The 15,049-nt window shown below is 33.0% G+C and overlaps 2 protein-coding genes across 3 annotated transcripts in view; one reads left to right on the plus strand and one right to left on the minus strand.

The window, feature by feature from the left end:
* LOC127711318 (acyl-CoA dehydrogenase family member 10-like) overlaps positions 1–15,049 on the plus strand; it is a 75,525-nt gene that overhangs the window by 24,414 nt on the left and 36,062 nt on the right. The gene's annotated exons all lie outside the window — the stretch shown is intronic.
* Positions 1–15,049, minus strand: part of LOC127711317 (uncharacterized) — a 28,460-nt gene that overhangs the window by 4,786 nt on the left and 8,625 nt on the right. Inside the window, exons 2-6 of the mRNA XM_052217312.1 lie at positions 5,543–9,298; positions 4,951–5,028; positions 4,483–4,698; positions 2,403–2,543; positions 811–963 (exon numbers count right to left, since the gene is read on the minus strand). Of these exons, the coding sequence (XP_052073272.1) occupies positions 811–963; positions 2,403–2,543; positions 4,483–4,698; positions 4,951–5,028; positions 5,543–9,148 (4,194 nt within the window). The 5' untranslated portion in view covers positions 9,149–9,298. The remainder of the gene's footprint in view (positions 1–810; positions 964–2,402; positions 2,544–4,482; positions 4,699–4,950; positions 5,029–5,542; positions 9,299–15,049) is intronic.

Raw genomic sequence — 15,049 nt, forward strand, 5'->3', positions numbered from 1 at the left:
ATGATCATCAGAAATTGTGATAATAATGAATGCACGATAATTGATTTCAATTTTTAACAATTAGAGATCATGACCTTTGTATTCAAGAATTTATACATTCTTTGCTTTAGAATATGTGTTAAAGCATTTATGATGAAGGTTAATCCAGAAAAGAACTTCAAACTAATTTAATCAAGTGTCATTTTCATTGTGGAAATGATTTGAAAAGAAAAAAAAAAGAGTTTATTATTATGAGTTTACAAGATTTGATATCAACAATTGTTAAATCTTTTTCTCTTATGGTAAAAAATCTCTTGGTAAAAAAAATTAGAAAATTCTGTAACATTTCGTTCTCTTGTCTTTGGCAGTTTGACGTCACAGGCCCACAACCAGCATCAAACATCAGCATCAGATGTTTAAGATTTTTGTATGGGCATAACAGATCCCATTTGACAAAAATACAGTTACAGAAAAATGAGATTCAATTGTATATTATTGAAGAAATCACTATCTTCATTGCAACAGAGGAAAAGTAGTCCATGGTGACCTTTGAAAGTCATCACTCATCCAATGATTAGGCAATGGGAATGTTGCTTTGTATCACATTGCATAGGCTAACCAATTTAACACATTCTTCATATCACTTATATATATCACACATCTTTCAAAATGATACTTGAAATATCTTGTCATGCAAGAAATAGGTAACACACCCACAACCATAAGAGAAATAACAAAATGACAATATAGAAAATACCATACCAAACAAATGTATATAACAATAGAAAAAGTTGTTGAAACAATGGTAAAACATTTCTACATAACACTCACTTGTGCTTCCAAAGTAGCTGATTTGTATTCTGGATCCAACTCCTTGAAAAGATCAAACATCTCATCTTCATAGTAGTCTGAAGTTGTCTGAATGTTTATATCTGCATTGTCTACCTCTCCATCTCTGCTTCTATGTGAAGATGAGTGTCCTGACTGCAAAAAAAGTATGGTTTAAAATTTATATTGTTTGAATATAAAGGTCTCTTCTTCTTTATTGTAATTCCTGCACTGATAATTCTGATTCAAATATTACACTAATTATTAGGTCAAATATTTTCTCGTTCAGGTTAACTTTTTGAAACTGTAAGACATTAAAGTCTCAACAATTTTGAAGAAATTAAGGGTGACAGCAGTGTTCAAATTTCGTAAATTGACTAGAAAGAGACAAATCAAGGTATGAAACAAACTGAGGGAATTGCATAACTCCAAAAAGAGCTAGACTTAATGCATCAAGAAACCGTATCTAAACATTGCTTAACAACTTGTTACTGTACAAGAATATCTAGGTGTTAAATATTGAATATATGCACAATGTTTTATTGTGGGAAATGGACCTTACTGCAATACTTTACTTATTTTGAAAGAAATGAAACCTTTCCACTGAATCAGCTGGAATTTACCTGTCCATTTGCAGAATGAACAGTTGAATGTCACATTGAATAAATACAGTAGTTATTGTTCACTATGGCATTCATCCAATGGGAACTTTACATTTCTCCATGAAAATCATTCATTCATTGATTAATTTGGCTGTACAAAAAACTCCTAGTGATGAAAATACTTATTTTCAAAAGGGATTTATTTTCGCGTCTTTTCTTTCACGAGTAGAAATATAACGGAAATATAAGTTGTCGCAAATATGTAAAACTTAGATCCATCCTCATTTAAATACATCAAGCATATTTGCAAATCAAGAAATGGGCTTGTAAGGGCTAAATGCGAAATAAAGTATCCGCAAAAATGAGTTGGTTTACAGTATACCTACCAATACAGAATAATGACACACATTTTCAAAACAAGATAACATATTAACAAATTTATGTCATTAATAGACTACCGAAGATCAAATTTTGATTTTATTTGATTAGTACAGAAATACACTTAATGAGAAGAAGCTGTAGACATTTTTTTTAAATGGTTCATATTGCAAATAAATTGAATCAGCTAAATGGTTTTATAGTGATTAAACTCAAGGCTGTTTTAGCAATAAAGTTTGTCAATATTTCTTTCATACAATCTAGTATGTACAAAACTATTATTACAGAAGACATGAATAAGTTGGATGTGGAATATATACAACATCATACACAGTTTGCCTTATTCAGTATTGGTACATGTACATTCATCACTAGGAGTTTATTTTTTGTACATCCAGTTTATCAATTTAATTTAATGACTGGTTTTTCATGGAGAAATTTAAAATTCCCATAGAATGAACTCCACAGAGAACAATAGCTGTTGTATTTATTCAATGGGACAGTTCATTTTGCAAAAATTTAAATGGACAGGTAATTTACCAGCCCATTTCGATTGTTACTTTTGTTTTGTATCTGACTTGTACAACGTTTTTTCATTACTATTATTACACTTACTGATGGTTCCACAACACTTGCACTGTAATCTTGCTCTATCTCCTCTAAACGATTAACAATCTGATTTACACATTGGTCTGAAGTTGTCTCCCATTTTTTATTTGCATTGTCTGCTTGTTTACATGAAGATGAATCAACTGGCTGTAAATCAAAAAAGTACAGTATAAATAGATATTGATTCAATATAAATATAACTTAACAGTAAGCCAAGCTTTGATCATTCTGATTAAGATATCTGGGCTTATTATCAAATCAAGGAATGTATCTCCCTAATGATAGCTCTGCTTCCTTGTCCAGATTTGGCAATACCTTTTCTGTCCCTTAGGATTATATTGGGCTCTTTAACAGTTCTACTAAGCTTTGATTTTTAAATATTTTGGACTCTAGCAACAGTGAGACATTAATTGTCAAAATGTGCATCTTGTGTAGTAATGAAAATTGAAATTGTTACCATTAGTGTTATATCAAATATTTTTTCACTCTTAACTATTTGAAAAGTAGAAAATATGTCTTTGAGATATAAGTGCTTTTGCAAACTTAAATTGGAAGTGGCCAAAATATTGTTAAGCAATTTATTACTATTCAAGATTGATTAATTGTTAGTGTTTCATGCCACTTTCAGCACTCTTGGCTTTATCCCTGTAGCAGGGCTGGTTTTTATTTTTTGAAAGAATTCACTGTGCCCAGAGATAACCACCAACCTTTGACAGGGAACTAGTTATCCTAGTCAGTTAAGAAGGAGGTAGAGTTAAATAATCGTGATACATAACAATACATATTTGGGAAATTGCCTAAAATGCAATATATATATTTGATTCGCATATTATTCTTACTACAATCATCATGATCATATTAATGTTTGATCTTACTCTTAAATTGTTCATGCTTGGTGGAGGAGCAACACATACTGATTTTAAAATCTTTTGCTGGAAATAAGAATCTTTTAAAAAATAATAAATGGGTGTCTGAGTCACATGTGGAGCAGGATCTGCCAACTCTTCTGAAGGACCTGAAATCCCCCCTTGTTTTTGGTATGGTTTTTGCTGCTTAGTTTTTACTTTACTATGTAGTGTTTTGTAGACTGTTGTTTGTTTTTTCGTCATTTTTTCAACTTATAATATTGCTTTGGTTATTTCTACCTCTTTTTAAAGGTGCACAGGGGCGGATCCAGAACCTTGATGTCTGGGGTAGCACCATTAAATAATTGTTTAGAGATGTCTGTAAGGGGGGGGGGGGTTGTCAGATCATCATTTCTATATTTCTTTCTTTATTAATTTTTCAGTAATGTGGTAGAGACGATTTCCATTGATTTTATTATTTTAATCACTTCTCTTTATAGTTTATCATTATTACTTATTGATCAGTTTATCTATGTATTATTTAATCATTAGAGTACTTAGTATTAATCAGCTGTGCTTGACCGCACATTGGTAACTGTTTCTACCTGTGCAATTTATATATCATTAATTAGAAAGCTTAGGTGAATTTCTCTGTGGTCAGAATTATCTGTGTTCTCATTGGTTAATTGGGACATACCCCCAGATTTGAAATGGGTATTGTTTGAGAAAAATGGAGAATTTATATTTACTCTAGTTAACGCTATATCTATATGGTTTGGAACTGAATGATATTTCATTGATAGTCATTTGCAGTATTTTGGACATATGGAATTTAGTATATTCACTTTATAAGGTAAGAATGCACTTTATTTACTTTGAGGTGTATGAGAGACGAATGAATTGTATGGAACGCTTTAAGCCCTATTTGGTAGGTATGACCCTATGTCCCTACGTGGGTGCCAATATAACAGGGTGGTTTTTAGGCTCGTATAACAACACTCTGTTTAGGGTTCTTCACACTTTATTTTTATATTTCCTGAATATTAATAAAGTGTGAAGAACCCTAAACAGAGTGTGGTTATACGAGCCTAAAACCCACCCTGTTATAGTAGCAATAAAATTATGTTAGAAATTTTTTTGGTGATCTGCACCGGTGGGGGGGCACGTGCCTCCTGTGCCCCCGGTAAATCCGCCACTGGTGCATATTGCATAATGTTGTATGTGCAGTACTATTTACTTACCTTGTCATCTGCTGTATCAGGTAATTCATTGATAATCAGCTGATCAGTTTGCTTCTCTGAAGGTGAAAGGTTTGGTCTTGATTTTATTGAAATCAAGTCATGTGATAAATGGTTAGGTATAATAGTCCTAACACTACCATCTTTTGAGTTTCCCTTTGGTGTGGTGTTTAACAAGTCCTTGCCATTTTCTGATGGTGATGTCAAAATGTTCAGTAACTGTAAATGTAAAATATGAAATTGAATTTACCGGTATGTAAATTTTGGAATCTTGTATTTGTAATGTATCATTGGTTCAATTTTGAATTTCTGAAGATCTTTCTGAAAAAGTTATAGTATTTTTGAAAAATCATGATCAAATCCTAATTTTTCTGCTTTTTTAACTTTTCTGTTGTCTTATTGATATCTTAATAGAAAAATATGCAGAGTGAGTCAAGTTCTAATAAATATTTCAACTGATTCATAGTATACCAATGAAATGTCTTCGTCTGATATATGGAGTCGCTTGGGCTCTGAACAACTCTCATAGTTTTTTTGTCTACTTCTTTTCTGAAAAAAAATGAGAGATAATTAGATACTTTAGAATACATTACCTAAAATGAATTAAGCATTAATTTAAATTATTGCTGTGATTTCTTTTGTGCAAAAAATGTGTTAGAAGAAGCAGAAATAGACAGCCTGAAATAAATTTCAGTGTCCTCTATTATTTCTGACTTTCAATTCGTTTTTTATCTTAAATTTTAAAGTGTACTCATTTGAAAATGGTACTTTCAAACTATGCATATATAGTAGAGTAGAATAAAACAGTTCAATTAATAAATTTACAAACATTGTGTAGACAAAAACTCACGTAAATTGGATGCTCTTAAAATTAAAATAATTATAGTGATACTTATAGGCTTTATTTGCTCAAGTTTCTCTCTTGGAACAATTACTAGTACGTGTAAAAAATCACTCATGTGAAAAGCATGTAACAGTTTGCACCAATGTTTTTTTAATGTTTAAATAGCATTGTATATTTCACATAAAGGTTAAGTAATGAAATGTGAAACAATTTACTTACTTTGGCAGTCTTGGAAATTTTGTTGTTTTTTTTCTCTGGTTTTGATGTAGCATCATGGATGTGAACTATACAGGTAATAAGTTGCTCATTTGAATTTGAGGAGTTGACAGATGATATCGGATGATGTTTCCCATCAGCTTCTGGTTGTGCTTTACCGGTTAAAATTGACAAGCCATATTTAAATGAGTTCATACATGTGTGTTTTGAAGATTGATTCCATTGATTTTGCCGATCAGGTGCGATATTGCAAAGATGACCATCTGTGTGGCTAACTAAGGAATGTGGACTGGCAGGAATGTCATTCAAATTTGTCTGTGTTGAATCTGGAAACTGCATGCATGGATTGTCACTGTTGATTTGTAAACTTGCTACCTTTGCTGTTGAGTTTGTTTCGATGTCAGAGGAATGGGAACTATGTAAATCGTCACTGAAACCTGAATCTTGACTTTTATCACCATTGTCACTTGTACATGATTTTTTGACACTTGGACATCTCCAGCACTGTGTATCAAGTATAACACCAATTTGTTTCAGACTCTCCTGTACATGTATCTTTCCTAACATATCTTCTAGCTCAAGATATTTTAAGGAGTGATCGATTATTGCAGTTTTTGACCAGATTGTATAATATTTGGTTATTTCTAATGTATTTCTCTGCTTCCATGCTTTGAGCAGTGGTTGAAGTTCTGATGGAATGGTTATGTTTTTAGATTCACAGTATGTCAGTAGATTATCAACTAGTTTATCATCCTGTCCTTTATCTCTTCCTTTCTTATCATTACATGGATCGTAATATAGATGACAAGGATTCCATCCTTCAGGTGGTGTTTTCCAGATACCAGGACTCTTTTCTAGATAATTTAACCCTTTATCTATCCTACAGAATGTAGTTGCTATGTCCCTTACAATATCTGTATAACTTTTCTTACTGCCATTACTATCTTCTTCAGAATAAAAGATTAGTTCTGCATGAATGTCATAGAGACATAGATTAAATTCAGGGTCCTTCCTGTATTTGTATAGACTTCCTTTTGCTGCTATCAGTGCATCTAGTTCTTGTCTCAAGATGTAGAGTTCAAAAAGCTCAGTTCTGTTATTTTTCCATGCAATTATTTCCTTTTGATATTGCTTAACTTTCAATTTTGTATGTTCATCATCAAAGTGTGTAGTTTCTTTAAAAACTCCTTCCACATAACAGTGTTCTTCTAAGCATTCCAGCAGTTTTTTATCCGTACCAATACTGTATCCTGGACCTTTAGGTTTGTTTCTTGGATTATAAAAAAGGCAGTCAGTAGGCCAATGCAATGGTTTTTCTTTCCACATACCACCATTTTTATTATCAAAAGATTTATATTTAATAAGTGTAACTAGTATTGAGCACATGTCATAAATCCAATTCCTTTCTTTCTCTGAATCATCCAACTTTCTCAATGTAAAATGAGTGGGTCCAGGGTTTATCTCCACATCACCTGAGCACCACAGTAAAAACAAAATGGAGTCTCTGTACTCATACTTCAATGACAGATATTTCTTGAGTTCAGCAGATTTGTGATGACCACCAGATGTAATAAGAAATATTGTCAGCATGAGCAAGAAGTTTGTCAGTGCTTTCAATTTCTTCATTTCTTCTTCTGACTCCATTGATGCAATGAAAGTATAATGGTCCTTGTATTTTTCAATATTTGTATCTTTCTCATTTTTACTGTCATGCCTTACAGTGCAATAGCACTTATAGATTATCTTCCTGAAATCATTTACTGTATCATCATCATTATCAAATTTCAACAACAATTTTGCCATACCTAATGTCAGTTTTTGTGAGAACTGGCCTTTAGGACATATCATACTAATATCTAAGATAAATTTAGACAATATACCATATTGTCTGTTGAATGATATCATGAAATATGCAGTCAATCCTTGTAAGATTAAATCTTGTATTTCTGGTTGTAAATCGAAGGCACACAACATTTTGAGAATATTATATAATGCAGCTATATTGTGGTCAGCTGATATTTTGATTAACTCCATAAAGAATACAGGGGATTCATCTTTATACTTTTTCATGTCCATATTTATTATACTATGAAGGAATGGAGCTAATTCTAATTCTCCTTGTATGACTTTATTCATCACTAAATTAAATTCAAGACATTTTTTTTCTTTAATACGTTCTGAGAGTAGAGTATGTCTATTTCTAAAGAATGTTGAAATCCTCTGTGGAATTTTGATACCATTTTGTATACAATGGTAACAATCTAATAATCTTAATTTAAAATCAGTTGCATATGTGGGTGGTCTATGAGCTGATAAAGGTGAATTTATCATTGTAGTCAAGCATTCTTGATTACCCATAAAACAGTAACATGAATTACTATGCATGTCAGAGAGGAAAGATACCCTTAACACTAGTAGTTTTGCCAACACCAGATTCATTTTATGAGTATCATGACAAGTTACATATTCATCCAGTAAAAGGAGCAGAGTGATACAGTATTGTTGTCTATAATAACATTCTCCTTGGATTTTCAGCTTATCTGTAGGAAAACTTAAGATAAACTGAAAATGACACTTGATAAACTTAATGCACTCTGTATAATGGTGAGCTTGCCTCAGTCTATTGCTGCATAAAAGTATAGTTTTCATAAAATCATATGGATTTTCCTTCATTCTATGCTGTAATAACTTGATTAAATATGGAATACCTAGTATTTGTATGTTGTCCAGTGTCAGTATGAAATCATAAAATCCATCTAATGGAAAATGTGTACCACAGCATCTGTATTTGAGTATTCTAGACAGTATTGTTTCAATTCTTTTCACTTTTTCCATCTTATTTATTGACACTTGGTGATGTAGAATATGAAACAATACCATGGTGGTTGTTGTACTTTCAATACACAATTGAGATTCTATTGCTACTTCAAAACTGTCTTTAAAGTAATCAGCATGGTGATGAATCAGTTGTATAAGTGTTTTATAATCTTTTGCTTTCATTAACTTTTTACAGTATGTAAGTTTCAATTCAAGTTCAGTTGTGGGGTCTAATTCCCAGATAGTTTGTATATTTGTAAAAATTTCATTTGGATTGTCTGTGTAGTACATGTCAAGGTAAAGTTGGAAAACATAGCCTGAAATCAGCAATCCATCAACATCATCATCATCTAAATTAAAACTATATACAAATTTCAGTGTTTGTAGACAACCTTTTATAACATTTAAAATCTGAGTGCTGTTTTCCTTTTCTGATGCAACCAGCACATGATAAGCAATTAAACAGAACAAACATAATGGTGGATTTTTTTCACTAAACGTAATAGAACTATTTTTGATTACAGCATGTAGTACATTTATATCTGTAGACTGAATAAATTGTTCAATTAGTGTTTTGCCATCACTAAACAATCCTTTTCTCTCTTCATTATTAATCATAATCTTTATATGTTCTATGATTTTCTGAAAATTTCTAAATTTATCTTCTATGTTCTGACCGTTTTGTAGTTCAACCAGAAAATTACTTGCCTCACATTTTGTTGATTTAGTTTCCAATGGGAGGGACAATCCTCTATCATCAGGTAATGCATCATATTCAGAAATCATTGCCATATTTCTTATTTCTTAAATATTCAGTTTTATTAAGCTTTTCCTGTGAAGTCTTCTGAATTATATATTGAGTCCATAATTTGGTACTAATCAATATTCAATCTGACATAGGGATCTAAGGTGGCTTTAGAATAATTATACCCATTGTGATATCTACAAGATATAAAATTATAATACATGTATAATAAACTACAGAATATATTCTGTAAAAAATTGTTTTATATAAATTAAAATAAAATATTTGACCCACCACAACAACTATGTAAATTGTTTTGCCTTGAGTTTTCCCATTTTTTATCTAATGGTATTTCAGTTATAGTGTACTTTAGTTGGGTCAATATCCCTAATGCCCCTCAAATTGAGGAACTCAAAAATAGTGTGTAAACAAAAAAAAAAATTTGGTATGCAGTACTAGCTGTATTAGCATTCATTAGCAACTCTCACATCTATGGAGAGTACTTGGCCCTGTCCCCGCAGTTTATAATGTTCTATTGACTTTGATTATTTTGCATAGTTTACATGTTTAAGTTTGTGATTTAGTTATGTAGGTCAGTTTAGGATGAACCACTGATGGTAAGTCAATGATATTTGGTGTGCAGTTGCATTTGCATTGGTACATCTCATTTCTATGGAGATTATGTAGGGAGGAGGGAGGCACTTCATATGCAATGAGTGGAAGGGAAGAGCTGCTGGAATAGGTCATTTTTGCAAGCTTAAAAATATATGGTAAGGTTAATAAATTCAGATGAAATATATCATAAGGTTGCTGATTAATTCAAAAGTTTCTGGAACTAATTAGATTTTTATTTTTTTCACAGATGCAATTAATACCACAGTCGGAAATACATAAGATATTTGTCAAATCTGTTTTTCTCTCCATGAAATAGCATCATCATGATAGCTACAGATGTAATATGATTGGTAATGTGTTTCTGTTATTCAAAATATATGAAAATATTAGGTAAATGGATGACTCAGCTGCTCATCCCGACCACAAAATGATTGAAGTGCCCCCACCCCCTTCCAGGAAATTAATTGGTCCCACCTTTTAGGCATGGTTTACTATACCCCACGCAACGAGTTGCAGAGGGTATAATGTTTTTGACCCGTCTGTGCGTCTGTCTGTCCGTCAGTCCGTCAGTCCGTCAGTCCTGTTTCTTGTCATCGCAACTCCTCTCAAACCACACAACAGAATTTCACGAAACCTTTTCAGATAATAAGGACATACTACGTAGATGTGTATATCGACAGGAAATTATGATTCAATTTTTTTTCCAGGAGTGTTATGCCCCTTTGAACTTATTTACTTTAATGTACTACTGCAACAGTTTGTCATCGCAACTCCTCTCAAACCACACAACGGAATTTCATGAAACCTTTTCAGATAATAAGGACATACTACGTAGATGTGCATATCGACAGGAAATTTCGATTCAATTACACCCCTTTGAAATTATTTACTTTAATGTACTACTGCAACAGTTTGTCATCGCAACTCCTCTCAAACCACACAACAGAATTTCATGAAACCTTTTCAGATAATAAGGACATACTACGTAGATGTGCATATCGACAGGAAATTATGATTCAATTTTTTTTCCAGGAGTTACGCCCCTTTGAACTTATTTGCCCAATATACTACTGCAACCTTTTGTCATCGCAACTCCTCTCAAACCACACAACAGAATTTCACGAAACTTTTTCAGATAATAAGGACATACTACGTAGATGTGCATATCGACAGGAAATTACGATTCAATTTATTTTCCAGGAGTTACGCCCTTTTGAACTTATTTGCCCAATATGTATGTATGTATGTATGTACATAGATCCCTCCTTTTACGGAGCACCCCTCTAGAGCTGCGAGGGTACAGTGGAATCCGTGTACACTCCCTATTGGGATTAATGGAGATGTGTCACTAACGTATTTACAATGTTCAATATTTACAAGGACAATCCCTACCCCAACACCAGGGAGTGTTAGGACACCGGGCGGATCTGTTATTATGGTGGGGAAGCCGAAGTACTCGGAGAGAACCACCGGGCTGCTCGGCGGGAACAGACAAACCGAAGAGATATCAGCAGATTGATCTCCAGGTCAAAGTCAGGAACAACTTTGACCAACCGAGGCCCCCATAGTACCCATTCTAGTTTAAACTCCGGTCTGGGTACCAGAGATGTGTGTGAGAGGGTGAAAATCACCCTTCTGATGTACTGATATTTTTAGCACCCCGAGTGAGAATCGAACTCGGGACCTTCAGCACTGTAGCCATCGGTCTTAACCACTAGACCACTAACTCACATATACTACTGCAACCTTTTTTCATCGCAACTCCTCTCAAATCACACAACAGAATTTCACGAAACCTTTTCAGATAATAAGGACATACTACGTAGATGTGCATATCAACCAGAAATTATGATTCAATTTTTTTTTCCAGGAGTGTTACGCCCCTTTGAACTTATTTACTTTAATGTACTACTGCAACAGTTTGTCATCGCAACTCCTCTCAAACCACACATTCGAATTTCATGAAACCTTTTCAGATAATAAGGACATACTACGTAGATGTGCATATCGACAGGAAATTACGATTCAATTTTTTTTCCAGGATTAATGCCCCTTTGAACTTATTTGCCCAATATACTACTGCAACCTTTTGTCATCGCAACTCCTCTCAAACCACACAACAAAATTTCATGAAACCTTTTCAGATAATAAGGACATACTACGTAGATGTGCATATCGACAGGAAATTACGATTCAATTTCTTTTCCAGGAGTTACACCCCTTTGAACTTATTTGCCCAATATACTACTGCAACCTTTTGTCATCGTAACTCCTCTCAAATCACACAACAGAATTTCATGAAACTGTAGATAATAAGGACATACTATGAAGATGTGCATATTGACATGAAATTATGATTCAATTTTTTTTTCTGATACAATTTTTTTTTCTTACACTTATTTTATTTCTCCAATGACAATGTGGGGACGTGGGGTATGTGAGCGTGCTCACTAAGGTTCTTTCATTGACTTTGATACTTTGGCAAAGTTTACATGTATATTAGTTTATGATTAAGTCAGTTTAAAGGGAAACAGTTATGTATGGTAAACAATTGTACTAGCATTGGCATTTATTTCAATTCCATGGAGACTATTTGGTCCGCACCTTTTGTCATGGTTCTTTGGATGATTTGTTTACACGTTATTTAAGTATTGCCTTTTTAAATACAACATGAAGTTAATTGTTGTGCATATGGGGTAACATTATTTTACAAATAAGGATATTTTGGTATGGTCCCTTATGATTGACAACTATATCCAACAAATACTAAAGGAAAAGAATGTTAACAGCTTGTCCACAAAACTAGAGGCTCTAAAGAGTCTGTGTCACTCGCCTGCATCTTCAGCAATGGCCTCATTTTGGTAAAAATCATCATAAAAGGGGAATAACTCTATTAAGAGTTAACTGACAATTTCAGTCATGTTGACATGTTTGAAGATCTTACCCTGCTGATAATTTTTCCCTTCGAAAGTTTCTATCTATTATGGTTTTAAGATAATAGGCAATAAAATGCTCCACAAGGCGCAGCTTGATACGACCCCAGAGGTGAAACCCTGGACAGTTGGGGCAAGTATGGACACTACATTCAAGCTTGATACAGCTCTAAATATAAATAAGAAGATGTGGTATGAGTGCCAATGAGACAACTCTCCATCCAAGTCACAATGTGTAAAAAATGCTCCGCAGGGCGCAGCTTGATACGACCGCAGAGGTCGAACCCTGAACAGTTGGGGGAAGTATGGACACAACATTCAAGCTTGATACAGCTTTGGATTTGGATTGTGATTAAATATTTGACACAGCATAGGTTTCTAACACAGATTGAATGTGGTCTAAGAACTTAAAAATTTTAAATTGGACATTCACCTATTATGGTCCAATATCCAAAATCTAAATACATGGTTAGATTCAGCATATCAAAGAACCCCAAGAATTCAATTTTTGATAAAATCAAACAAAGTTTAATTTTGGACCCTTTTGACCTCAATGTGGACAAAGTTGATAACGGGGCCCAAAAATCAAAAATCTAAATACATGGTTAGATTCAGCATATCAAAAAACCCCATATATTCAATTTTTGTTGAAATCAAACAAAGTTTAATTTTGGACCCCAATTTGGACCAACTTGAAAACTGGGCCCATAATCAAAAATCTAAATACATGTTTAGATTCAGCATATCAAAGAACCCTAAGAATTCAATTTTTGTTAAAATCAAACTAAGTTTAGTTTTGGACCCTTTGGACCTTAATGTAGACCAATTTGAAAACGGAACCAAAAATTAAGAATCTAAATACACGGTTAGATTCGGCATATCAAAGAACCCCAATAATTCAATTTTTGATGAAATCAAACAAAGTTTAATTTTGGACCCTTTTGACCTCAATGTGGACAAAGTTGATAACGGGGCCCAAAAATCAAAAATCTAAATACATGGTTAGATTCAGCATATCAAAGAACCCCATATATTCAATTTTTGTTGAAATCAAACAAAGTTTAATTTTGGACCCCGATTTGGACCAACTTGAAAACTGGGCCCATAATCAAAAATCTAAATACATGTTTAGATTCAGCATATCAAAGAACCCTAAGAATTCAATTTTTGTTAAAATCAAACTAAGTTTAATTTTGGACCCTTTGGACCTTAATGTAGACCAATTTGAAAACGGAACCAAAAATTAAGAATCTAAATACACGGTTAGATTCGGCATATCAAAGAACCCCAATAATTCAATTTTTGATGAAATCAAACAAAGTTTAATTTTGGACCCTTTTGACCTCAATGTGGACAAAGTTGATAACGGGGTCCAAAAATCAAAAATCTAAATACATGGTTAGATTCAGCATATCAAAGAACCCCATATATTCAATTTTTGTTGAAATCAAACAAAGTTTAATTTTGGACCCCGATTTGGACCAACTTGAAAACTGGGCCCATAATCAAAAATCTAAATACATGTTTAGATTCAGCATATCAAAGAACCCTAAGAATTCAATTTTTGTTAAAATCAAACTAAGTTTAATTTTGGACCCTTTGGACCTTAATGTAGACCAATTTGAAAACGGAACCAAAATTTAAGAATCTAAATACACAGTTAGATTCGGCATATCAAAGAACCCCGATAATTCAATTTTTGATGAAATCAAACAAAGTTTAATTTTGGACCCTTTGGACCTCAATGTGGACCAATTTAAAAACGGGGCCCAAAATCCAAAAACTAAATACACGGTTAGATTCAGCATATTAAAGAACCCCATGAAATCAAGAATAAAACCCCATTGAAATTGGTCAAGAAATAAGCAATTTATAGGAAGTATCTTCTTTTGCACAATCCTGTGCTATTAAATATTTCTTGCTATTGCGCAATACTGTACAATTGACAATTTCTTGCTATTGCGCAATATTGTGCTATTGGATATTTCTTGCTATTGCCCAATACTGTGCAATTGAAGATTTCTTGCTATTGCGCAATACTGTGCAATTGAAGATTTCTTGCTATTGTGCAATACTGTGCAATTGAAAATTTCTTGCTATTGCACAATACTTATTATATAATAATTTACACATCCTGTTTGGTGTGTATCTCCTACCATATCATTATTATTTGATTTTAAATATAAATCAGAAATAACCAACTTAAAATGGAAAATTTTAAAAGAAACAAAAAAGGAAAAAAAGAAAAAAAAGGAAAAAAAAATAAATCCCCCCCCAAAATTTTTTGAACCCCCATTATGATTCATCACCCCCAAACTCAATCGCAGCCTTCCCTTTGTGGTATGGTACCTTGCAGTACAATTTCAGAGAGATCCATACACTTGAACACAAGTTATTGTC

The sequence above is a fragment of the Mytilus californianus genome, unplaced genomic scaffold, assembly GCF_021869535.1.
Source record: "Mytilus californianus isolate M0D057914Y unplaced genomic scaffold, xbMytCali1.0.p SCAF_8, whole genome shotgun sequence".
In the NCBI taxonomy this organism is placed as follows: Eukaryota; Metazoa; Mollusca; class Bivalvia; order Mytilida; family Mytilidae; genus Mytilus; species Mytilus californianus.